The sequence below is a fragment of the Chelonia mydas genome, chromosome 17, assembly GCF_015237465.2.
Source record: "Chelonia mydas isolate rCheMyd1 chromosome 17, rCheMyd1.pri.v2, whole genome shotgun sequence".
Taxonomy (NCBI): Eukaryota; Metazoa; Chordata; order Testudines; family Cheloniidae; genus Chelonia; species Chelonia mydas.
The window spans coordinates 11768760-11795920 of NC_051257.2; the positions used below are offsets into that span (position 1 = coordinate 11768760).

Below are 27161 nucleotides of genomic sequence, written 5' to 3' on the forward strand. Positions count from 1 at the left end.
CTGTCTCAGAAGTAAAATGGGCAGGATTACAGAGTACAACAATTACAAGTGAGTAACGTTCCCTTGTTACACTTCTCTCTTCTCCCATCCTCTGACAGGCAGCTTGGACAGTGACCATATGTAGCAAATTCCCCTGGAAGTTCTCTTGCTGGAAGGACTCTGTGCCCAAAGAAGGCATCCTAAGATGCAGAAAAGTCCAGCCAGTAATATGTATAAAGGTGATAGGAGATGACCAGGCCATTCTCTTACACTTACAGAGATGTATGCCTTGGTCTTTGCTACCCATAGAGTGAAACTCCTGCCTTATCAGCACAGCTATTCATCAGCTTTACTGTAAACTACAAGGATACAAGTGGGTAGCCAGCTAGCCATGGTAGTCTTTGATTCCTCTTTATCTGTTTTGAGAGTTGCAGTGAAGATAAACTAGTGTTTGTTTTCCTAAAACCTAGAGAGTAATGCAGCTAAAATATCGGAACTTCTTATGCTGGGGGGTATATCAGGCTAGAGCAAAATGTAAGTAGAACAGCGGTCTCATGGAGATGAGACGCTGTGATCATCTTGAGAATTGTGTCCAGAGAGGGACGCAAAACTAACTTCTCAAGGAAAAAATATAGAGGATGGTGAAGAAAGGCTAGAGAACTTATGTAACCAACCCTCCTAACAAAAATGATGGCAGCTGGGAATGCTCTTTTAGAAGAAAGCAGTTTTCATAGATTCATAGATATTTAGGTCAGAAGGGACCATTATGATCATCTAGTCTGACCTCCTGCACAACGCAGGCCACAGAATTTCACCCACCACTCCTACAAAAAAAACCTCACACCTGTGCTACTGAAGTCCTCAAATCGTAGTTTAAAGACTTCAAGGAGCAGAGAATCCTCCAGCAAGTGACCCGTGCCCCATGCTACAGAGAAAGGTGAAAAACCTCCAGGGCCTCTTCCAATCTGCCCTGGAGGAAAATTCCTTCCCGACCCCAAATATCAGCTAAACCCTGAGCATATGGGCAAGATTCATCAGCCAGATACTACAGAAAATTCTTTCCTGGGTAACTCGGATCTCACCCCATCTAATAGCCCATCACAGGCCATTGGGCCTATTTATGAATATTTAATTACCAAAACCATGTTATCCCATCATACCATCTCCTCCATAAACTTATCGAGTTTAATCCTAAAGCCAGATAGATCTTTTGCCCCCACTGCTTCCCTTGGAAGGCTATTCCAAAACTTCACTCCTCTGATGGTTAAAAACCTTCGTCTAATTTCTAGTCTAAATTTCCTAGTGGCCAGTTTATATCCATTTGTTCTTGTGTCCACATTGGTACTGAGCTTAAATAATTCCTCTCCCTCTCTGGTATTTATCCCTCTGATATATTTATAGAGAGCAATCATATCTCCCCTCAACCTTCTTTTAGTTAGGCTAAACAAGTAAAGCTCCTTGAGTCTCCTTTCATAAGACAAGTTTTCCATTCCTCGGATCATCCTAGTAGCCCTTCTCCGTACCTGTTCCAGTTTGAATTCATCCTTCTTAAACATGGGAGACCAGAACTGCACACAGTATTCCAGGTGAGGTCTCACCAGTACCTTGTATAATGGTACTAAAACCTCCTTATCCCTACTGGAAATACCTCTCCTGATGCATCCCAAGACCGCATTAGCTTTTTTCACAGCCATATCACATTGGCGGCTCATAGTCATCCTATGATCAACCAATACTCCAAAGTCCTTTTCCTCCTCCGTTACTTCTAATTGATGCGTCCCTAGCTTATAACTAAAATTCTTGTTATTAATCCCTAAATGCATGACCTTACACTTCTCACTATTAAATTTCATCCTATTACTATTACTCCAGTTTACAAGGTCATCCAGATCCTCCTGTAGGGTATCCCTGTCCTTCTCTAAATTGGCAATACCTCCCAGCTTTGTATCATCCGCAAACTTTATTAGCACACTCCCACTTTTTGCGCCAAGGTCAGTAATAAAAAGATTAAACAAGATTGGTCCCAAAACCGATCCTTGAGGAACTCCACTGGTAACCTCCCTCCAGCCTGACAGTTCACCTTTCAGTAGGACCCCATTGTAGTCTCCCCTTTAACCAATTCCTTATCCACCTTTCAATTTTCCTATTGATCCCCATCTTATCCAATTTAACTAATAATTCCCCATGTGGCACGGTATCAGATGCCTTACTAAAATCCAGGTAAATTAGATCCACTGTGTTTCCTTTGTCTAAAAAATCTGTTACTTTCTCAAAGAAGGAGATCAGGTTGGTTTGGCACGACCTACCTTTTGTAAAACCATGTTGTATTTTGTCCCATTTACCATTGACTTCAATGTCCTTAACTACCTTCTCATTCAAAATTTTTTCCAAGACCTTGCATACTACAGATGTCAAACTAACAGGCCTATAATTACCCGGATCACTTTTTTCCCCTTTCTTAAAAATAGGAACTATGTTAGCAATTCTCCAATCATACGGTACAACCCCTGAGTTTACAGATTCATTAAAAATTCTTGCTTATGGGCTTGCAATTTCTTGTGCCAATTCCTTTAATATTCTTGGATGAAGATTATCTGGGCCCCCCGATTTAGTCCCATTAAGCTGTTTGAGTTTCGCTTCTACCTCAGATATGGTAATATCTACCTCCATATCCTCATTCCCATTTGTCATGCTACCATTATCCCTAAGATCCTCTTTAGTCTTATTAAAGACTGAGGCAAAGTATTTGTTTAGATATTGGGCCATGCCTAGATTATCCTTGACCTCCACTCCATCCTCAGTTTAGCGGTCCCACTTTTCTTTCTTTGTTTTCTTCTTATTTATATGACTATAGAACCTTTTACAATTGGTTTTAATTCCCTTTGCAAGGTCCAACTCTACTTGACTTTTAGCCTGTCTCACTTTATCCCTACATGTTCTAACCTCAATAAGGTAGCTTTCCTTGCTGATCCCTCCCTTCTTCCACTCCCTATATGCTTTCTGCTTTTTCTTAATCACCTCTCTGAGATGCTTGCTCATCCAGCTTGGTCTACAACTCCTGCCTATGATTTTTTTCCCCTTACTTGGGATGCAGGCTTCCGATAGCTTCTGCAGCTTTGATTTAAAATAATCCCAGGCCTCCTCTACCTTTAGATCCATAAATTCTTCAGTCCAATCCACTTCCCTAACTAATTTCCTTAATTTTTGAAAGACAGCCCTTTTGAAATCAAAAACCCTAGCTGCAGATTTATTTTTATTAATCCTTCCGTTCAGTTTGAACTGAATTAGCTCATGATCACTTGAGCCAAGATTATCCCCTACAACCATGTCTTCTATGAGGTCCTCACTACTCACCAAAACCAAATCTAAAATGGCATCCCCTCTAGTCGGTTCAGCAACTACTTGCTGAAGGAATCCATCAGCTATCACATCTAGGAAAATCTGAGCCCTATTATTATTACTAGCACTTGTCCTCCAGTCTATATCTGGGAAGTTAAAGTCTCCCACGATCACACAGTTTCCATTAGTATTTACTTTATTAAAAACATTAAAAAGGGCTCTATCCATATCCAAATTAGATCCCGGCGGTCTATAGCACACCCAGGGGAGGCTCTAATAGTTTTCTTCCCCAATTTAATTTTTGCCCAGACGGACTCAGTCATATCCATTTCATCGCCTCTTATTTCTTTACATTCTATCTCATCATTGATATACAGTGCTACTCCACCACCTTTACCTTTATTTTGGTCTTTCCTAAACAGCACATACCCCTCAATACTGTAGCCCAGTCATGACTACTATTCCACCATGTTTCTGTTATCCCTATAATATCTGGTTTCACTTCCTGCACCAGTAGCTCTAGTTCCTCCATTTTGTTACCTAGGCTCCTCGCATTAGTGTACAAACATCTTAATTTTTGCTGTTTGGCCTCACTCACATTCTGTGCCCTATTAGGCACGGTCATTTTACTACCAGTTGTAAAGAGTCATGAAGGAAGGTCACATTAGGACCCGAAGAGTGAAGGATAGAGAGCCTACTGTGGGACTGTCTAACGAATAGCAGACCTCAGCAATAGAGATTAATGAAAGAACCTCTTGATTTAGGGGTTCTCTAAATCAGGGGCTCTCAACCTTTCCAGACTTCTGTACCCCTTTCAGGAGTGTGATTGGTCTTGCATACCCCCAAGTTTCACCTCACTTAAAACTACTTGCTTAAAAAAAATCAGACATAAAATACAAAAAAGTGTCACAGCACACTATCACTGAAAAATTACTTACTTTCTCATTTTTACCATATAATTACAAAATAAATCAATTGGAATATAAATATTGTACTTACAGTTCAGCATACAGTATATAGAGCAGTATAAAAATGTCTTTGTTCGTATGAAGTTTTAGTTTGTACTGATTTAGCTTTTCATGTAGCCTGTTGTAAATCTACGCAAATATCTAGATGAATTGATGTACCTCATGGAAGACCTCTGCATACCCCCAGGGGTATGTGTACTCCTGGTTGAGAACCACTGCTCTAAATATCCCAACCCCCATATTCTCCTTGGATTGTAGAAGTAGCATACCTTCTACCTTAAGCATACTGACATCAATGCTCTTCTTACATCTCAATAGTAGAAAGTCCAAAATATTCTGGATTGTGCAGGAAAGGAATGGTGTTTCTGGTGGTGCAATATCTAACCAAGAGCTTTCAGAGGCAGAAGCAGAAGTGTGAAGTTGACTGTTTCTTGTTGCTTATGAGCCACTTCAGTTGAACCACTTTTGCTTTGAAACTGTTCTGTTCAACTTCCAAGCAGCCAACTTACAGGGGTGGAAATGACTGCAGAATGCATGACTCTGGGGCAGAATTGAGAACCACAAGTACCTCAGAAACATTAATAATTTTTGCCCCTCAATACCCCTGTGAGGTAGGAGCTGATGAGCACTGTCCTCTCTGATTTAGAGACATGAACTGAGGCAGAAAGTGACTGGCCCAAAGTCACACAAGAACGTGTGGAAAAGCCAAAAATTAAACACAGATCTACAGAGTCACAGTCCAGAGCCTTAACCACAAGATTATCCTTCCAAGTCCCCTGCTTTGAGCACTAGACCACTTGGACACTACTTCTGGAAATAACGCACCTTAGCTGTCTGAAAGACCTTCCACAAAAGTGAGTGTTTGGAGTTATCAACAGGTAGAAACCACTTAGGTAAAAATAAAATCAGGACAGAAACTATTTATTTCCCATTTTAGAATTAATTTGATTCAGTTAACTTAGTTCTTTTCAACTCCCAAGAGCAACTCTATTTCTCAAGAGCTGAAGTCATTGCATCAAGTGTATTCACCTGTACGTCATTCATCCTAGTTTATTCAGAGACACCAAATTAATTATATAACAACATATAGCACTTTTCACCAGTAGGTCTTGAAATGCTTTACAAAGGACATCGCTATCATTATTCCCACTTTACAGAGGGAGAAACTGAGGCACAGAGAGGCAAAGTGACTTGCTCAAGCTCACCCAGTAGGCCTGTGGCAGACCTGGGAGTAGAACCCATGACTCCTCAGTCCCAGTCCAGTGCTCCACCAACTTGACTGCATTGCCTCTTCACCCTCCATTTTGCCCCTGCACATTCCCATTCCACAATAGTCCTAATTGATTGACCTCCAGTTACGAAGCAAGCTCTGTTTTCCTCCCTTACTGTGAGGGATTAGGACTACTTTAATGGGAAATGTTACACATAGTTTTGTCTAGGTTACTACATAGGTTAATGTTTTGTCAAAGGAGGTTAGTGGGAGAGCCTATTTTTATAACTATTTTTATACAGCATTAGGAGCATTTAAAGCAAAGGACAGGTGCTCCTCTGTGCGGAATGAGTGCACAAATCAAAATCAATAAGTAGTTAAATACAATTATGTTATTTTTAAAGGAAACTGATAGATGGGAATTACAGTATTTCTATCCTCTTTGTGAGACAAGGTGAGTGAGGCAATGTCTTGTAAGCTTGTCTCTCTCACCAACAGAAGTCAGTCCAATAAAAGATACTATCTCACCCACCTTGGCTCTCTAACATCCTGGGACCGACACAGCTACAAAAACACTAAAAATCCTTTTTGTGTAATTTCTAAATACTTTATTTCCCAGAACTGAGTCACCCATAGTCCAGTAAAGCAGACTGATATATTACAAACATCATTAAACAGATACGCATATTTCCAAAATCTCTTTCCAGATTCCTGGATGTCAGGTAACACATTGTATTGGTGATAATGAACCTGATTCAGTGCTCATGGAAATTAATGGAAGGACTCCCACTGAATTTCATGGGCATTGTATCCATTTTGCATTAGAATGAAGGGATCTGTATATTAAAAAGGGAGGTATTAAAAAAAAGAAAATGCACCACATTCAGCCAAGAATAGCATTCCAAATAGTCCTGTGTACTGTCTCTCAATGAAACACACATACACAGAGCCAGATCCTCATCTGGTGTAAATCATTCTAACTCTACTGAAGTCAATGGAGCTAAGCAAATTTACACCAGTCAATGATCCGGCCTTCTACAGGTATCTCTGAACAGGACGGAGTAGTTCATCTACACCACAATTGCTTGAATGACAAGGGTAAGACCTCCTGGCCTCAGTCGTTCAACTCATCTGTCATTAACCATCAGGAAAATAAATGGATACATTGAGCAGCCTTCTACTGAACTGCGATTAGTCTGTTAATCTGAAATGGCAGACCTAATTTTGAATTCCATGCAGCCAGCGTCAAGTTGTTTCTAATACACCAACTGATACATAAGAGTGATGTGTCAGCTTCATTTTATCGGAAATGGCACACATTGCCAACGTGAATTCAACCTATGTTGTTTATGCCAAAAGACAACAGTGTTGCCTTTTAATCTCTCATCACTCAAAAGGCCCTCCTGCATTGAGCCTGATGAAGCTGTTTAACTAACACACACACACACACACCAGTATTTCTGCATCAATAAACCATACTTTTATATATTGTGAAGGAAAACAGGCAGAGATAATAATGCACTAGGGGAATCAGAGGAAGAACAGGTGACAGATTGCAACTATCAGATTTAATACACTTCATTTTTTCTGCAAGTGACTGAAATCATAAAGCAAATTCTAATTATTAAGAATGGAGTTGTGGAATTTACAGTGTTGTGCCAATCAAAATATTTTTATGAAATGAGGCTGGGGGGAAAAAAAACAAAATCCACTTTAGCAACGACTTACTAATGACCACAACGTTCTAAGGGACAGACTAAATTACTGCTGCTCTGGAGATTTGAAAGCTTTAATACATAAGGCTGATAGAAAGTTAGCTTGTCAGGTGTCTATGAGAAACTAACAAAAATCTTACACAATAAGCCACTTAGATATTATTTATTAATCATGTTGCACGAGTTCTGCTGATTAAAAACACCGACAAAGAACTTTAAATTTTCTCCTTTTAAAGTATTGATAAAACAAACTCATTAAGAAACAGGGAACTTTTTATAGGAATTAGCATGGCAATTACAGCCAAGAGAACAAACTTGCCAAGTAAGGGCAGCTTAAGATCACTCAGAAGGGTCTGAACAAGGAGAATGGGTTGTGATTGCCGTATGGGAAGGGCTTTCCACGTGGGAGGCAGATTACAATGCAACCAAGTGGCTGCGGCTTCTCCTTGTAAGCAAAGGACCAGCACTGACAGGGGAAATGGCTCTGTCAGGGCAACCTGGGAGTGAGGCAGTTTAGCATCTCCTTTGGAAGAACCATGGCAGCAGTTAAAGCTGCTCTGTCCTCCCCCCAGTGGAAACCACTAGAGATGATGGCAGAGGAAACACTGCCAACCCTTTACCAAGGTGACTCCCTAACTCCAGCTCAGAGGATTGGTGCAGCAATGTGGAATTTACTGAAGCTCATCCAATGGACTTCATGATAATAAGGAATGAGGGAAAGGTGTTGCGGAAAGTTATAAAAACAGAATGGTTTCTAAAGAAAAACGTTTTCTAGAGTTTTACTATCAGCTGCACTTGAATTCTGTGCTTTCATGGATACTGGGCCCAATGCTGATCTCATATTGTATAGAACTGTGTAACTACTGATTTCAACGAAATTCCTTCTGAGGGTACATCTACGCTTAAAACACTGCATCGGCTCTCCCATTGGCATATCTCCCTGATAAGCACTAGCTATGTCGGTGGGATAAGCTCTCTCACAGGGGGGATTAGGTCAATTTAACTATGTCATTCAGAGATGCGGATTTTCACACCTCTGAGCGATGTAGTTATAACAAAGTAATTCTGTAGTGTAGACCAGGGCTCAGAATGTCTGTTATGCTCCTCTGCAAACTGCAGCAACTACCTGACAATCCATGCTACTGCTATCACACTATCCCTGGATTGTTATGCAAACATCTCATGTTGCCACTGTAGAAGTCAGTTATGATTAAGGAGAAGATGAATTGTTTTATCTCAGAGAAACTTACAAAGGGAAGGATAGGTGGAGAAAATTCTTTGGGGCAATTATTAGCGAGGCAATTTGTATTGAAATGCTGTTTGGATTGGGGGAACCATGCTAGGGTAAAATGACAAAGGGACAAAAAGGCATTCTTGGAAAAAGATGAAAGCGAAAGATTATGAAGATCTGAAAAATGTACAGCCTTTCAAGGGAAGGAAAGACAGTCAAACTGTCTAAACAACTATCTAGTAAAAGCTTACAATAGCAGCTTTCCAGAGAAGCGAGATACTTTGGATTTAGTCTCCAGCTGACTCTATTCAAGGCTGACCTAAATATAAATAGGTATTGTCTGCCACCAGCAGCTAAGACGGTGACTGGGTGTAATATCATATCTGTAAAAGCACGCCAGATGCAGCTCAACAATAGAATGGGGGGCTTTCTGAAAGAATAAAGTACACTTGTAAGGCAGCAAAATCACACTTTCTTTTTTGTTTAATAACACCAAAAGTTTGAATCTGTCAATTATTGGGCTGGAGTTTTTTTATATATATATATAAACATAAACTCCAGCCCATATATTTCTCCAAAGAAAATAACTGTTACTTTGATTTTACCTATGTTAGGTACCCTAATGGCTCCCCATTATCATAGTACCTAAGCACCTCACAATCTTCTAATGTATTTACCCTCACAACACTCCTATGAGGTACGGCAGTGCTATTATCCCCAGTTTACAAGTAGGGAACTAAGGCACTGACTGACTAAGAACTTGTTTTCACTGGGAGGGAGGGGGAAAAGGTGTGTTCTTAATTCATGTTACCTAACATGTGGTAACTAACATGAGGTACAATCTTAGTGAAGACAAAGCAATTTATAGTTTTAACATGAGTTAGTAGGGGAAGATAAAGTTTATTGGAGGAGCCTAGTGTTTACCTCAACCTGCTAATGTGTGAAAATGACAAACTGCCTTGTCTCCACTAGGATTTTAGCTCATGTTAGTCACCACGTGTTAAACACACACCCTCCTTTCCTAGTAAAGATGCACTGTAAGTAACTTGTCCACTGTCACACAGGAAGTTTATGGCTGAGCAGGGAACTAAATCCAGCTCTTCTGAGTGCCAGGATAGTACCTTAGTGATTGAACCATCCTCCCTTTTAATCATTAGCTCATGTGCATTTTCTGTGCATAGTCTCCCAAAAGGGATCAAACCATCTTTCATCCAAGTCAAGTATCAGTTACAGGCCAACTTTTTCTATACTGAGAGAATACATCCCATACAGCCTCAAGGCATGCAGCAGTGATTCCCACCAGTTGTTACTAAGTTGTGTAACACTTCATTTCCTTTTATTAGTTCTAAACTTACTGCTTTGTAATTTTAATCAAGCAACAGTTTGGGGTTGAGGGGTGTCTTTTAGAATTTATTATGATGAAGAAGTGGTCATTTTTCATCATAGATTTCATGATTTTAAACAGCTCAGTCAAGTGCTCCCTATTTCTCTCTTTTTGTAGGTTTAATAATCCTTAGGGGGTTGTTTGGTTTTAAGTGCCCTTAAATAAGAAATTTAAAATGGAATATCAATGCATCCTTTCATAACAGGATAAAAATGTAGCTTTCTAAACTTGCAAATCTAACATTTAACTCAATGATTTTCATTCCAAGCTGTGTAAAGATACTACTGATTCCATAGGTCATACTGTTCCTGGTTTGTGAAGTATCTGAAAGGTGCATTATCTGTGCTATGCACAAAGCCATTTCTGCAGTACAGCAAATCCAAAGTGGTGATTTACTGCATTATTGTAATTCCAAACCTGAAGAAGAGCTCTGTGGTAAACTTGAAAGCTCGTCTCTCTCACCAACAGAAGTTGGTCCAATAAAAGATATTATCTCACCCATCTTGCCTCTCTAATATCCCGGGACCGACATGCGAACAAAAACACCGCATACAACATTATTGTTGTAACGCTGCTAGCATGCTTTAGTCTAAAGCAGCAAAATGCCAGAAGCACCAAGAATCCCATTTGCTTGGGATGTTTATGTATGTTCCACTCGAGAGTTTTCACTTGAAAACTGCTGAGACATAACATAGATAACGTAACATATTGGTCCTGGCAAGGAGCTGAGTTCATCCACTCCTCTGGACTTCAGTGGGAAGTACTGACCACCTCATTAATCTGATAACGAGGAGTATCCAGCAGTTAGGGTGCTGGTCTACGCTGTGGGAGACCCACAGTCCATTCCTGCTCTACCATAGACTTTAAGGTCAGAAGGGACGATTTGTGATCAGACTTCCCGTGTGATTTTGGGCAAGTCTCTCCGTGCCTCGGTTCCCCATCTTTAAAATGGGGACAATAGCACTGCCCTACCTCACAGGGTATTGTTGGGATAAATTCATTAAAGATTGTGATAATCTTGGATGCCAAGGTGATGGGGGCCATCTAAGTACTTCAAATGGACACAAAACAGGGCCACAGATCCCATCACACTTATGTATAATACAGCAAGGAAAGTGGGGGGAAATAGGACTTAGACTCTGTCTAATCTCAAAAGCTTATTTCTCTCTCCAACAGAAGTTGGTCCAATAATAGATATTACCTCCCTACCGTGTCTCACCAATACACAATGTGAGATGGGTCACCTCAATTAAACAAGCTAAAACTCCTACAGAAGTTTACAAAGGTCACCTTAAAATCTTGCCAACTGTGCCTTATATAGATTCATTTACCTCTTTATTCCCCATAAATCCAGAATAGGGAATACTTACTGAAGGGAATGTTAATTATGTAAGGCAATCAGCAACTTTTAAAAGGGCCATTGTACAACCTGAATCATTAATGGGACTATTCCTATGAGTAAAGTTATGCATATTCAGCAACCTCTTCAGGATAGGGGCAATTGTTGCCCATCAGCGATAACATGGATATAAATTGTGACCAGAGGAGTTGGCAAACAGGCAGTTAACAGATGATTTGCCCAGGAATTTAAGTCTCCTGATCATTTTCAGTGAGAGTCTTGCTACATTTTCACATCTTAAATATGGGTATAATAGAAGAGGACACGATCTGCTACTGGCAGCAAGATGAGGAAGGGAAAGAACCAGGGAACAAATTCTGACTCTCAGAGATGTAATTAATTCTCTGGCCTAGCTCCTCAGGGGTTGTAGCTATGCTCTGCCGCTTGCTTACTCAGGGCAGATTGTTTTGTCATGCTCTAGCTGTAAAGAATGGCAAAAAAAACCTGCCTGACACCAGAGCCTCATGAACTTATTCAAATTCTGACTTCTATCGAGCTGGTTGCGAAACATATTTTCTCTTTTCCCCACAACAGTTTTTCATGAAAATGAATTTTGTTCAGTTTTGTTAATATCTTTCTTTGATTTTTTTCATATTTTTGTCAAAAAAAGAAGCTAATTCCCCTCCTCCGCAATGTTCAGCAGCTAAAACCCGGTCTTTTTTTTTTTTTTCCGGGGGGGGGGGGGGGGTTGCTATTACGTCATTCAAAAATATTAGTGAAAAATTCATAACCAGCTTTAACTCTATAGACAGCATGGTCATGACAGGTCATCAGTCCTTGCAGCTTCCCCAACAGACAATGAGTCAGTAGGCTCGTGTTATTTCACTTGATGCTAATAGGGAACTCCTAAAACACAGGAAAGGGAATTTTCATTAGTATTTAGGCAGTTCTGCATCAACAACATCTACAGCTTGACTCAATCAAAGCTGGGGATTCAGAGAAATAAAATATCGCCAGCTTTTATAAATGTTACATGTGTTACTAGGGGATTTTTTTTGCAACTGACTTTGTTGAACAAATATTCATTATTTTCCATCACTTTTTAAAATGTAAGCCAAAATAGAAATAGTCCTTTTACTCCCTCTTTAATGGCACTTAAGTGTGAATGAGTGAAGGTAAAAGTCAGCAGTTCTTCTGACCATTTCCTTATTTCTTAGTTTCAGAGATGATTTTTCTGCCTGTTTTTGTTCCAGTGTTACAGTCTTTTCTCTGGAGAGCTTCATATTACTGGGAAAGAATACTGCTGCAAGCTAGTACCCTGTTGACTAAAAACAACAGTCCATTGCCTATTATAGAAAACAATATGAAGAATTGATTTCTTTATCAACATCAACAAAAAAAATTATGAGTTCTCAAAGCATCCCCTTTCTCCACTAGCCCTAAGAAATGTCCACGAACTCAAGTAACAGTACCAAAATAAAAGCCCCCCAAATCATTACTGTAGATGATACCGCATCACCGAACCACATGACACTTGTATACTTGCCAGAGAAGACCTGTCTGGCTACACAGATGCCCCAGCCATCTCAGATCTGATCTGCCATGTGGAAGAAGGCCAGTAAACCTATCTAGGCCTGTCTTATAGAAGATCTGATCTGATAATTATCATCAGGGTTTTTAAACAGCCTTGAGAGATGGCTCCAGCTGTTTCAAGCTGCCAATTTCCAATCTGCGTGCTAGAATCCCATACCAAGCAAAGGATCAATAGCAGACCAATAAGCAGAAATAAAAAATAAGTGGGCAGGACAGCAGATACCAGCTATTACACAATTCTGTACGTTTCTCATATCATCTGGAATGTCAAGTGTGCTCAGGGCTTGATAACTTTTTTCATTGTCTTGTTAGGGTATGAATATACTTGGGGGAAAAGATGCATTGTAACACATTTTACAATCCTAGCCTAGACAGGGGAAACTGCACCTTTAATACATATTAGCTGGTCGAGGTCCATTGATTCCATGGCCAGAAGGGACCATTGTGCTCATCTAGTCTGACCTCCTGTATAAACAGGCTATACAACTTCCCTCAAATAATTCCTAGAGCGTATCTTTTAGAGAAACAGCCAATCCTGATTTAAAAATGGTCAGTGATGGAGAATCCACCGTGACCCTTGGTAAATTGTTCCAATGGTTAATTACCCTCACTGTTAAAAATACTGGCCTTATTTCCAGTCTGAATTCATCTAGCTTCAAATTCCAGCCATTGAATTGTGTTGTACATTTCTCTGCCAGACCGAAGAGCCCATTATTAAACATTTATTCCCCCATGTATATACTTATACACTGTAATCGAGTGACCACTTAACCTCTTTTTATTAAGCTAAAAAAAAAAAAAAAAAAAGCTTTTTGAGCTATCACTATAAGGCATGTTTTCTCAGAGCACCTTTTTTCCTAATGTAGATAGGTCCTTAAAACTTAATATGTTGCATAAACTCAGTTTAGTACCAAGTAACATTACCACGTGCTACAATAATGACTATGCATGCCAAGATCATTACCATTTAGCTTTATAAAGCGTCACCAGTTTGCATGTTTAACTCGTGCCTGGCTAGTAAAACTGGTTAGAAACACAGCTAATGTGCCACTTTCAGCGGCCATATATTCTTGTGTATTCTCCCAGCCACAAATGTGCAAAGCTTAGCTCCTGATCTCTGCTTCATTACCAACAGAACTATTGAAAGATACGTGTTGGGGACAATGAGGACAAATTCTGCTCTCGGATCCACTGGTGCAGCTTCACTGAAGACCTTGGTGATGAATTCAGGTAATTACATTGAGTTTCGGGACTATAGAGAAACAGAACCACCCTTGATGCACTGAGCAACAACAGCCTGATATATAGCATTGAACAGTTTAGCTCTGCAGTGTGAGCACAGGACTATACAGCCAAGACCTCTAGAGTAGGGCTGTTTGAAAAATGGAATTTTTTTTTCATGAAAACATTCAAGAAACATTTTTTTTCCTTTTTGCCGAGCGGAAAAATTTTGAAATTAGATTTTTTTCAAACCAGCTCTATTCTGGATCTGTAATCCAAGCGTTGTAGCTTTCTGGCCTCTGCTTCCCAATCAGAAAAAGGAGGACAATTATACTTATCTAATTCAAAGGGCTGTTGCAAAGCTGAAGTAGCGACTGGGACACAGGATTATTCCCATTATTCCCCTTAAAGTGTGCCATGGATTTTAAAATTTGGATAGACAAAACAGATGAGGAGAAGGGCCCTTGGTGCTGCATCTCATCAAAAAGGATGGCACTTTCCAGTACACTCTGCTGAAACTCCAGCACACACGGACTAATGTACAGGGCCATTGTTAGATCTGGATTTAGGGTCTTGGACCTCCTGGATCAGAGGCAAGATTGCTATCAAGATTGTTAACCATCTACTTTGTTTCTCTGTTATGTTATAAGGCATACGGTGAGTGGCACTGGACTTACTCATCAGAGATTCAGGAGTAATTATGACCACTGTGTATCACCCACAGTGCTGCAGCATCCTCTTATTTCAGATGCCCTAGTGCCCACACCTTTTCATTTCCATTTTGAGGAATTGCAGGTGGGTAGTACTACTGCCATTCAAGGAGATGTAGAAATGCTACAAGCCCATCAAGTTATGAGACCAGTCCCATGGAGTACAGAGAAAGCATCAAGGTGCCAATTAAAGTCAATGGACAGACTGTCATCGACTTGAATGGGACACTGGATCAGATTCGATCTATAGATAGAGCCTAAGCCTGCTATCTGTCCAGTGCCAGCAGCAGCGGTACCTGGGAGGGACCAGGTCCGTTTATACGGACTAGAAGAAGCAAAATAACCAAAAACTAGCCACAGTGAAGCTATTCACACTATCACAGCAACGGAGGACTGAAAGCTGCAGTTGGAGGAGCAATCAGACAGAACCAGCATGACACCGACATGCACAAAAGGTCTGAGAACCACTGAGTCACCAAAAGGAACCCCGATTAGGCAGAATTACCATCTGCTTAAGCAGCAGACATTGCTATTAACAGTCACTGGCTTAAATCAGCTCCCTGGGAGACTTCCCAGTTAAGCAGATTTCCCGAGTAAGTGGAGTGCGCTCTATCCTGGAACAGCAAAGCAATTCAATTAAAAAACTTTAATGTGAAAGAAAAAAAAAACAACTTTGCCAAGACCTGCATGTTCAGTGTTTTGGGGGGTTGTTTTATTTTACTTTCAACAACTCTGTTTATTCCAAGTTTAAGATTCACAACTTTTGACCAACGTGTTCATTGTCCCTTCTCATCAACACTATGGCTTTTTATTCGCCTGTCGTTTACACTGGTTTTACATCCATTTGCTTCCTGACTGATACCAAGTGGAGAATCAGCACCATCATCTTAAATATGAAGATTATAGTCACAGATTATCCAGAAAATTAAGTTTAATAAAAAAAAAGGCAAGACACAGGAGGATTCTTACTCTTTTCTATGAACTTGTGGCAATAACTACGTTTTAAAGATGGATGCAGGAATTGCGGTTGCTGCTTTGGAGTCAGTCTGCACTGGTAAAATCAAGCTGATTTCAAGCTGCAAATATCATGGGATCTTAGCTAGACTTTGGTAAAATTAGTTGTTTCTGCTTTGAAAGCAGATGTTAATGATCAGTGTATTTGCGGAACAGTGAAAGACTTCCCGCATAGGTCATTAGCAGCATTTGAACTGTAGCCATTCAGAAAAGATTTTACCACTTGAGCTCAAGAAGTAACTCTATTAGTTAACAGCAGTAGTAGAGTGTTACCACCCTATATCCATGGTCAGCATCCTATGGAGGAATAGAGGTTATGCATATTCAGGCCCTAATTCTGCAATGACTTGAATGATAAATAGGACTACTCACATACATAAAAGTTAATCACATGTCTTTGCAGGATTGTGGCCTTCCATAGTTTCTAAAGGTAGAATAAGGTGTACAGCACCAATTCAGAATAGATCCCTTGGCTGAGATTTAAATATCTTGCTGAATCTAGGTCAGATAATTGTATTAACAGCAGCAAATTAAAAGAAGTTCAATCCATCTTAAGATAAAAAGATTTTCTTGTTTAAAAAGATATAAGGTCTCATTATAAAAATCAGCAGGAATTAGTAAGCATCATTTGGCAGGACAACTGCTGGACTGCGCACCAGTTCATTAAAAACTATGCTAATACTTCTGCAATTGTTAGCAAAATTCAAGACCAACAACAATTAAAATGAAGTAGGGTTGACACAAAAGTATCAAATAGTTATCCATGGCTGAGAAAAGGAATTGGCAAATTATGAAGTTGCCAACTCACAGAAGTACATCAAATGTGACATGATAGATTAACTGTTAAGAAACTATTATACATTGTAGCCTAACAGTCAATATCAAGGCTTGATGGCTGCCATCTTGACCAACACACTGGGGTTTGACTAGGGACTTCCAAAGATAAGAGCAGGAGCTTCTACAGCTGGAGCTAAGAGGAATCAGGCTCTCTTGATGGCGCTGTAACAGATTCGTATCCTCTGTGGCTTGGGGACAGAGAGGGACTTGTAATACATTCACCAGTGGTTTACAAAGGTCTCTGAGAAAGCTGTTTCTGAGGAGTTTCATGGTCAGGCTGGGGATACAGCCAAACTGATCACTGCACTCAAAGTGCATCATATTGGAAGATGACACTGTAGTAAAAAGAAGGATCTGAATGGGAAATAGAACAAGTATTTACACAGCAAGGTCAAGATTTTCAAAGCCATTTCAGGAATTTGGGGAACGGGGCATCCAAATCCCACAGGCAGCTTTGAAAGTACCTGCTCAATTCTTAACATAATTAAATAAAATAAATAAATAACCCATAAGGGGGGAAAATAACTTAGCTGTTCCTTAGCTCCTTAAAGTTCAGATTCAGTTCAAGTTTGGATCAAAATTTAGGTCAGTTCTTATTTTATCCAGACCATCCCTAATTTCTTGATACATTTATTCAAGAGAAATTTAGAGTAAAACTGTCACAGAGAAAACTAACTATACATAAAAAAAAGTGTAAGATGGTCTCAATCCCTAAGAAAACTGTATTTCCATTGCCACACTCCCATAAGAAATCATGCGGTTCTTTGCCATCTGCTGCACTGTTACTAGCTGTTTATAACAACAAATCTGTCAAGAGAAATATGTTCACATAAAGCTGATGACATATGTTTTCTATTAACCAATGTAAAGAATATTTTAATATACTGGAGATTCTCGCAGACTGCAATGTTTAGGGGAAAACAACGAAACAAAATGGACCAGATCCTTTGTTGGAAACTTCAAGGGCTGGCAGAGTAGGGCTGCACCATACCAGCTCTATGTTGCTCCCTGCATCAGAAGAATTCTCTCAAGTGCCACTGAAGCTTCCTTACAGACCCTATATGCTACCAGTGTGGACTACAGGAGGTGGAGCAATGCCCAGATTCTGGTTTTCTGTGAGCGGCCTTCTCCACTGGTACCAGCCCCAGACCCCTATGCTGGGTGAGATACTACTGTCAAGGTGGAAGCGTTAGTTAATATGTCCAGACCTGCAGTGTGCATTGGTGGACAGAGTTAGAGAGATTTCCTAGTGAACAGAAAGAGGGGAAAACCTACAACATTTCCCAGCCAGGGCTCTGACAGAAGGTCAGACCATCCCAATTCTCCAAGGAACTCAGAGCTCTCCATCATAACTCACAGCTCTCCATCATAACTCACTCTTCACAATTAGCACCACCAGAGGATGAGCAATAAACACCAGGCTGGTATTTAAACCTATCCCTGGTGGGGTGGGGCACCAGGAAATGAAGATGCCTCTCAATTGCAGGTTTGGCACCATTGTCTGACCCACCCCTGTCTCCAGCAGGAACCCACATCTAGAACAGCAACATGTCTTGCATCTCTATAAGATATAAGAGTCAGCAGAACCTGGAATACTTAATAGGGATCATTCCGAACTGTATGATCATTCTGAACAGAATCAAGCTGTGTTGTCCCAACAAAGACATGCCTTGAAACATGGCAACACCCCAACTTTCCAATTACTCTAGAGCCCCACAACTCTAACCATGGCTACAAAACATTGCTTAACACATGAAAAACTTAAAAGCTGCAGTAACTTGATTGATAAAATTTATCATTCTAATTAAATGTCAGACAAAAACAACTCCGATTTTCCCAGACCTAATATTTCAATAGAGCATAAAAATAGACTTAAAACTGGTCAACGTTTAATGTAGCCCGGTTTTCTGTATCTCTAGTTTCCTGTACAGCATGGAATACAAAAAAAAAGGAAAGAACCTTGACTCACGTTGCTTTTCCTGGAGAAAGCCAGATGAGCAAACTGCAGACTCTTCACCTGCTAAGAAAATAAAACAAAGTGAAATGAGCCTCGTTTACATGAGTCAAGGTCTTTAACTTTTTCTCAGATACTGTGGTGTGCATATCACAATGGGCCACAATTTGCCACTGGTTTACACAGTTCCCATTGACTTCAATGGTGATAGCTCAGCATGCAGAATGATGCTGGGAAATGACTAGCTTTTCATCAAATGCTCCTCGCCCGATTTTTTTTTTTTTTTTTTTTGTAAAAAGGGATCACAGGTAGCTTTCCTACCCAGCAGTTTATTTAGTTGGTTTGTAACATCACCCCCTGGGATTTTTTCTTTCTATCTGCCACACAAATTGTAACCAATTTAGTGATATTATAAACCATCAATCTCCATTTACAGGCTGAAAGTTGTAGACAAAGGGTTTTTTCCTTTAAGTCTAAATGGTGCAAAACTGGGACATGGAAATATTAATGACAGCAACAATCTGCTAGGCTCCAGTACTGCAACTGCTTCTACATAGACAGACCCCTGACCCCACAAGAGCCCCACTGATTTAACTGGTGCTTTGCATTGACTTTAGTGGGGCTCCATTTCGGTGGAGGGGTCCACACATGTAGTTTTCATTGCAGGATTGGGGCATTATGAGACACTTTGCATCCATGGATCTCAAAGCACTTCACAAAGGAAAAACAGTATCATCGTCACCATTTTACCAATAAGAACAACTAAAGGTATGTCTACACTGCAGCTGAAGGTGCAGTTTCCTGCTTGGGTAGACGTACAGGCACTAGCTTTGATCGAGCTAGTGGGCTAAAAATAACATTGTAGCTGGGGCAGCACGGGCGGTGGTGTGGGCTAGCCACCAGAGGACAGTCCTGTCCAAGACACTAGGTAGGCTCATGCAACTAGCCTGTGCCACCATGGCTACGCTATAGTGCATGTACATCTACCCAAGCTGGACATTACATCCTGCAGCTCCATGGTAGATGTACCTTAAGGCACAAAGAGGGGAACTGACTTGTCCATGGTTAGTGGTAGAGCTGGGACTAGAACTCAGGTCTCCCATCCCTGCCCCACGGTCCCTATGAACCATACTGCCTCATTGTATTAACCTTTCTAACTAAGACACACACACACACGTTAGTAAACCTAACCTCAGTGCTGTGTACAATGCAATATATAGTTTTTAATGTTTCAAATAGTCTTCTGGAAATAATAAACCACACAGGCCTATGTCCCTGGAAACTCTAATATCCTCGTAATGTCAGGGGTCATTTCCATTTCCTGTTATATGAACATCAAGCATAGTCTCAGTTTATATCTAGTACAACCTTTACCAGGGGACAACAACATGCTTTTGAACAAAGATGGACTCAGTCTAGGCGTCTTTTCTATCTCTAACTTCTATGATCCTTTGAAGAAAAATAGCCAACGAACCAAAACCCTTCCAGCCATTCTGATCATAATTGAAGTTGCAAAGTCTCGCTCACATAAGAAGTCCTTGTTTCCACAATAACTTCAGTGTCTCAGCTACCACTTTGTGGTAACAATAAATATTTGCAAATAAAACTGACCACTGCAGAGTACTTCTATGCACAGTTTTTGTTTTTGCAGCATTTTGCAGTCTACAGTTTTTTGGGCATTTACTGGACACTTTTCTGCTTGATTCAACTTATGGATTCTGCACATTGGATTTCTCACCATTTTATACCTTTATAAAACCCCGTTTGAAGAGTCAAAGCAAATGTCAACTTATGGATGCACATGACTTTTTTTTTTTTTTTTTTTTTTTAATAATAGCTGTAGGCACTACTCTGGAGAGACAGACCTGGCTTCAGTCAGAGACAGGATCATCGTATATGGACCTGTTAAATAGCATTTTAAAAGAAAAATCCATCGTTTAAATAGCTGCATATGGCAGAAACAAATTCACTCTTCAATAAGTGACAAAGTGCTTTGACCTTATCTGCATACTGGTATAGTCGAAGCAGTATAGAATAAGCTATACTGGTAGAAGGCATCTTTATCATGGTACAATTCTGTTCACGATAGGGCGCATACCGGCATAAGCCCTACCAGTCTGAAAAAAAAAAAAAATCACACGGTAACGAACATAGTTGTATCAGTACAAAAACTGTGAGTGGACCTTCAAGAATACAAACCTGAATCTTTCATATTCCTTTTATCCTTCAGAATGGGAACGGATTATTTATTTATTTGTTTGTTTGTTTTAAAAGAAACTCAGTCTTACTCAATGGAATTATTCATCATGTAGTAGCAAAAGCTTTTGAAGGGCCAGGAATGTATATTCCTGAATTTGGTTACTTGTGCCATCAGCTTGTCAGTCTAGGGTCTAATTAATGCTCCTCTGTGTCTGTCTGACTTGAGAAAGTTACTAAATACACATCACTAAAGTCCACGAGTATAAGCATACCAGGAGCACCTGTTAAAAACTTAACAGTACAACCGTGCAGCGTAGACCTGCCCCAATGAAGCTAATGGAAAGATTCCTGTGGACTTTGCTGGGAGTTCGATCAGGGCCTAAGATAAGAAAATCTCTCGCTGAAATTTCCTGAGTGTCAGGATTAGCAGGGTTGGTAATTTGATTCATAGCTTCCCTGACCAAGAACTGAACCTGTGCTCCAGCAGCGAGTATACTGAATCCAGACCAGTAGGGAGGTGACACCAGATCTAACATGGAACCATAGAGCATGAACTACTATGAAGCCCTTCAAATCTCACTGTCTCAAATTTAAATCCTGCTGATCGACTCCAGCTGGTTTATCACCATATCACTTTTTCAGTTTAGTACGGATTAAATGCTTCACCAGTCTGCCTTATCCGGTCTTTAACTACCAAGGTGACCTCCACTATCAAAAACTGCTAATTTATCAAGCATCAAACCAACCAAAAATAATTATGAGTATCAACACCCAACAAGCATCAATTACAGATAAATATTTTAACTGTCACAGGCCAAGAAAAATATATGTCAGCGATATAAACCACATCTTGCATCTAAAGCTAGTGGAAAATCGTGGATGAGATCCCAGAGACAAGAGCAATTACAGTTTCTCTTTTACATAATCTGGTACTTTTTCCTAGGACCTATAGACTGTTTGGTGATTACCCATTTGGCAGACCTAGTATTCTATAGCCTGTAGATGGGAAAGAGCCATTTCTGGAACAGCTGTCAACTGCACATTATCATTTCAAGAAGCAGTTTGAAAATTTTTCTTTTGTCGGAATTATGACTTTTTGAAAACTTTTGACAATGCTACAAAAAAATTTCAATTGGGGTTTCAAAAAATTCCGACCAGCTCGAATAATTACTATTTATTGTCTGTACTGTAGTAATGCTTAGAGATGCAGCTGAAATACATACATAAATAATGAGAAGGAGTCCCTCTTATATTACAATGATATTTCCAAACACAAGCCAGCTTTCCCAAATGCTTCTAGAGAAGGGCAGGGTAGTATCAGCATCAGACCTACCTACTTCTGCCTTCCTTCAGGCTCCCTACTCTCCTCCAGCCCTTCCTTCTTGTTTGCTTACAGGGTCTTGGCTGCTAGGGATAATGCTACCCAATTAGCCCCTCAGCTTTATCTCCATTCAGTTAATTGGCCTCCTCTGCTGACTGCCTGTCTTTCAATGAGAGCTCAATTAATATAAACTGGTGGGGCGTTGAGTAACAGGGTGCTGAGTTAGCTCCCAGCAGGTACTCTTCTTCAGCTAACATATTTTAAATAGATTTTGCTGTTGCACTAGCATAATTAGAGAGCGGAGAGAGTGAACACCTTGAGGATCAGCCCCATAACGAAAAGGAATCCATGCCTTTTACCACTGATGGATGGACCAATTGAGAACAGCAAACTCAGTCACAGCTTTCTTTTTTGTCACAGGTCCTCAAGTTACCACAGCCAGCACCTCAGCTTTTAAATAGCCCGGCAGCACAGAGCATACTGCAAAGAACAAGTGCCAGGCCCTCTAATTTACAGCAACAAAAAGCTGCCACTCTGTATTTTTCATGCTGAAATAGCAAGCAATGAAAGTCTCTTGGCATCTGACATTTGAGGCAAGAAAATTGTTTGAATTAACCTCTTTTCAATCTTCATATTCAATCTCTTTCACTTATCAGCGCCTCGTCGGGGCATTTGGCGGTTTGCAGCACCGCCAAAGAGCTTGGTTGTAAATGTTATCTATTTTTAGCTTATTGGGGAGAAAGTGCTATCTGCAGTAGCTCGTAGACAGAGGAGTAATGGTTGAGGTGAGCCATCCGTCACTATCTGTGGAAGGGCTTCTGAAGTCTTCAGGAACGTGACTGTTAAAAACTAGGTCATCACTCACTTTGTGGCTTGCGTAGGCCATGCTTGTTATTCACACCAGGGGCTCCTTGAATAACTCCATTCCCTCTCACAACCTCTGTGTGCCATGCTCCCATCCCCCTGTATTTCGGGGACTCCCTGCAACTCTCCCCAGCCATCCCCCTGCCCAGGGTTCTGTGCACTCCCGCCCATTCTCCATCCCATACTAATGGTTCTGTGTGCATACCACCCCCACTTCCCTCATGCCCTCATTCCTCCCACAGCAAGGGCTGTATGTGTTCTCTGATCCCCCGTCCTCCAGGTGCCCTTCACCAGGATTCCTCACGTCCCTCCCACCATGGCAGGGGTTTTATCTCCTACCCCCGTCCACACACACACAGCAGGGTCGTGTCTGCTCCCCTTTCCCATCTCCCCCCACCATGACTTAAGGGGAGGGGGACACACAGAGCCCCCACCAGCATCCCCCAATTCTTCCCTCAACCAGGGGTTATGTACACTCTATTCACTCCTTCTCCCATAGCAATCTCCCCCATTCCCCACCCCATCCCATGCCAGAGGTTGTATGTTCGCCCCCCATTTCACTATCTTTCTCCTCCTGCCACCTTATTTTTCTGTCTGGAAGTTAAGTCGTTCAAGATGCCAATATGTTAAACTCTAGGAGAACAGGCGGAAATGAGATGGGGTATTGTTATGCATGAAGGCATTAATGGATGCCATCACCCAGTTTGATCTACAGACAACTGAAGAGGTGTTTGAGGCTGAGGCTGTCCTAAAGAGCTGGCAGAGGCTTAATGGGTTCCATTCCCCCCTGCTTTGCAGTTCCCCAACTTTCCCAGAAATCAATGGGGTTCTGGCCATTGCTGTCTAGAACATTTTCTGAAATTTTGGAATCGATCAGATGCAGTGTTCAAAAGTTATCACATTACGGAGACAGAAATTGAGTCATGTTGAGCGTAAGGCCTTCAAAAGCTCAGCCAACAAGGACTGAGGCTCCATATCGTGAGCAATGTGAAATGTTTCAAATCACTTGAGTCCAAAATGAATCATAGAATCATAGAATCATAGAATATCAGGGTTGGAAGGGACCCCAGAAGGTCATCTAGTCCAACCCCCTGCTCAAAGCAGGACCAAGTCCCAGTTAAATCATCCCAGCCAGGGCTTTGTCAAGCCTGACCTTAAAAACCTCTAAGGAAGGAGATTCTACCACCTCCCTAGGTAACGCATTCCAGTGTTTCACCACCCTCTTAGTGAAAAAGTTTTTCCTAATATCCAATCTAAACCTCCCCCATTGCAACTTGAGACCATTACTCCTCGTTCTGTCATCTGCTACCATTGAGAACAGTCTAGAGCCATCCTCTTTGGAACCCCCTTTCAGGTAGTTGAAAGCAGCTATCAAATCCCCCCTCATTCTTCTCTTCCGCAGACTAAACAATCCCAGCTCCCTCAGCCTCTCCTCATAAGTCATGTGCTCTAGACCCCTAATCATTTTTGTTGCCCTTCGCTGGACTCTTTCCAATTTATCCACATCCTTCTTGTAGTGTGGGGCCCAAAACTGGACACAGTACTCCAGATGAGGCCTCACCAGTGTCGAATAGAGGGGAACGATCACGTCCCTCGATCTGCTCGCTATGCCCCTACTTATACATCCCAAAATGCCATTGGCCTTCTTGGCAACAAGGGCACACTGCTGACTCATATCCAGCTTCTCGTCCACTGTCACCCCTAGGTCCTTTTCCGCAGAACTGCTGCCTAGCCATTCGGTCCCTAGTCTGTAGCGGTGCATTGGATTCTTCCATCCTAAGTGCAGGACCCTGCACTTATCCTTATTGAACCTCATCAGATTTCTTTTGGCCCAATCCTCCAATTTGTCTAGGTCCTTCTGTATCCTATCCCTCCCCTCCAGCGTATCTACCACTCCTCCCAGTTTAGTATCATCCGCAAATTTGCTGAGAGTGCAATCCACACCATCCTCCAGATCATTTATGAAGATATTGAACAAAACCGGCCCCAGGACCGACCCCTGGGGCACTCCACTTGACACCGGCTGCCAACTAGACATGGAGCCATTGATCACTACCCGTTGTGCCCGACAATCTAGCCAGCTTTCTACCCACCTTATAGTGCATTCATCCAGCCCATACGTCCTTAACTTGCTGACAAGAATGCTGTGGGAGACCGTGTCAAAAGCTTTGCTAAAGTCAAGAAACAATACATCCACTGCTTTCCCTTCATCCACAGAACCAGTAATCTCATCATAAAAGGCGATTAGATTAGTCAGGCATGACCTTCCCTTGGTGAATCCATGCTGACTGTTCCTGATCACTTTCCTCTCCTCTAAGTGCTTCAGGATTGATTCTTTGAGGACCTGCTCCATGATTTTTCCAGGGACTGAGGTGAGGCTGACTGGCCTGTAGTTCCCAGGATCCTCCTTCTTCCCTTTTTTAAAGATGGGCACTACATTAGCCTTTTTCCAGTCATCCGGGACTTCCCCCGTTCGCCACGAGTTTTCAAAGATAATGGCCAAGGGCTCTGCAATCACAGCCGCCAATTCCTTCAGCACTCTCGGATGCAATTCGTCCGGCCCCATGGACTTGTGCACGTCCAGCTTTTCTAAATAGTCCCTAACCACCTCTATCTCTACAGAGGGCTGGCCATCTCTTCCCCATTTTGTGATGCCCAGCACAGCAGTCTGGGAGCTGACCTTGTTAGTGAAAACAGAGGCAAAAAAAGCATTGAGTACATTAGCTTTTTCCACATCCTCTGTCACTAGGTTGCCTCCCTCATTCAGTAAGGGGCCCACACTTTCCTTGGCTTTCTTCTTGTTGCCAACATACCTGAAGAAACCCTTCTTGTTACTCTTGACATCTCTTGCTAGCTGCAGCTCCAGGTGCGATTTGGCCCTCCTGATATCTTTCCTACATGCCCGAGCAATATTTTTATACTCTTCCCTGGTCATATGTCCAACCTTCCACTCCTTGTAAGCTTCTTTTTTATGTTTAAGATCCGCTAGGATTTCACCATTAAGCCAAGCTGGTCGCCTGCCATATTTACTATTCTTTCGACTCATCGGGATGGTTTGTCCCTGTAACCTCAACAGGGATTCCTTGAAATACAGCCAGCTCTCCTGGACTCCCTTCCCCTTCATGTTAGTCCCCCAGGGGATCCTGGCCATCTGTTGCCTGAGGGAGTCAAAGTCTGCTTTCCTGAAGTCCAGGGTCCGTATCCTGCTGCTTACCTTTCTTCCCTGCGTCAGGATCCTGAACTCAACCAACTCATGGTCACTGCCTCCCAGATTCCCATCCACTTTTGCTTCCCCCACTAATTCTACCCGGTTTGTGAGCAGCAGGTCAAGAAAAGCGCCCCCCCTAGTTGGCTCCCCTAGCACTTGCACCAGGAAATTGTCCCCTACGCTTTCCAAAAACTTCCTGGATTGTCTATGCACCGCTGTATTGCTCTCCCAGCAGATATCAGGAAAATTAAAGTCACCCATGAGAATCAGGGCATGCGATCTAGTAGCTTCCGTGAGTTGCCTGAAGAAAGCCTCATCCACCTCATCCCCCTGGTCCGGTGGTCTATAGCAGACTCCCACCACTACATCACTCTTGCACCAAAAATACATGAGGCAGAAGGAGGTGAGGTAATATTGTTTAATGGACCAGCTTCCCAAGCTTGTCTCTCTTACCAACTCATACAATAATGTTGTATGCAGTGTTGTTGTAGCCGTGTTGGCCCCAGGATATTAGAGAGGCAAGATGGGGTGAGATTAATATCTTTTATTGGACCAGCTTCTGTTGGCGAGAGAAACAAGCTTGTGAAGTTGGATCAGTAAAAGGTATTACTTCACCCACTTGTCTCTCTAATATCCTGGGACCCGACTCCGACACGGCTACAACAATACTGCGTACAAAAATACAAGATGTCCATTAAACAACAAAGGAATTCAGGAACAGAACTTTCCTCTAACAGCTATAGCTCATGGTGTGTGTAACTCTACTCACCAGGTTCTTATATTCCCAAATACTGGTTTACTAAATATTAATCATGGAGGAAGGATAAAGATGCCTTAAAATTACACTGCATATAAGAAGTTGTCCAACCCTGAACAAGAGAGCTGGATGAACAATAGAAAATAGCTTTCACAAAGGCTTTCAAGCTCATTTTTGTTCTGCAGCTTTCAAAAAGGAACTTTTATTTTTTAATTCAAAATTTTGTATCAAAAATTTTCACTTTTGAAAACTTTTTTTTTAAACCAATGCTTTTGTTTTCCTTTCGCCCGCCTTTTTAAAAACTATATCTATTTTGCC

General features: G+C 41.4%; 1 protein-coding gene across 5 annotated transcripts in view; it reads right to left on the reverse strand.

The window, feature by feature from the left end:
• The window catches only part of PITPNM3 (PITPNM family member 3), a 338711-nt gene that overhangs the window by 126454 nt on the left and 185096 nt on the right, over positions 1 to 27161 (reverse strand). For 3 of the 5 annotated variants that reach the window (XM_043531087.1, XM_037880424.2, XM_043531088.1), the window contains exon 4: positions 18510 to 18560. The exons of 1 other annotated variant lie outside the window; for it this stretch is intronic. In XM_043531087.1, the coding sequence (XP_043387022.1) occupies positions 18510 to 18560 (51 nt within the window). The remainder of the gene's footprint in view (positions 1 to 18509; positions 18561 to 27161) is intronic. One more of the 5 variants, XM_043531085.1, reaches the window with a different exon arrangement.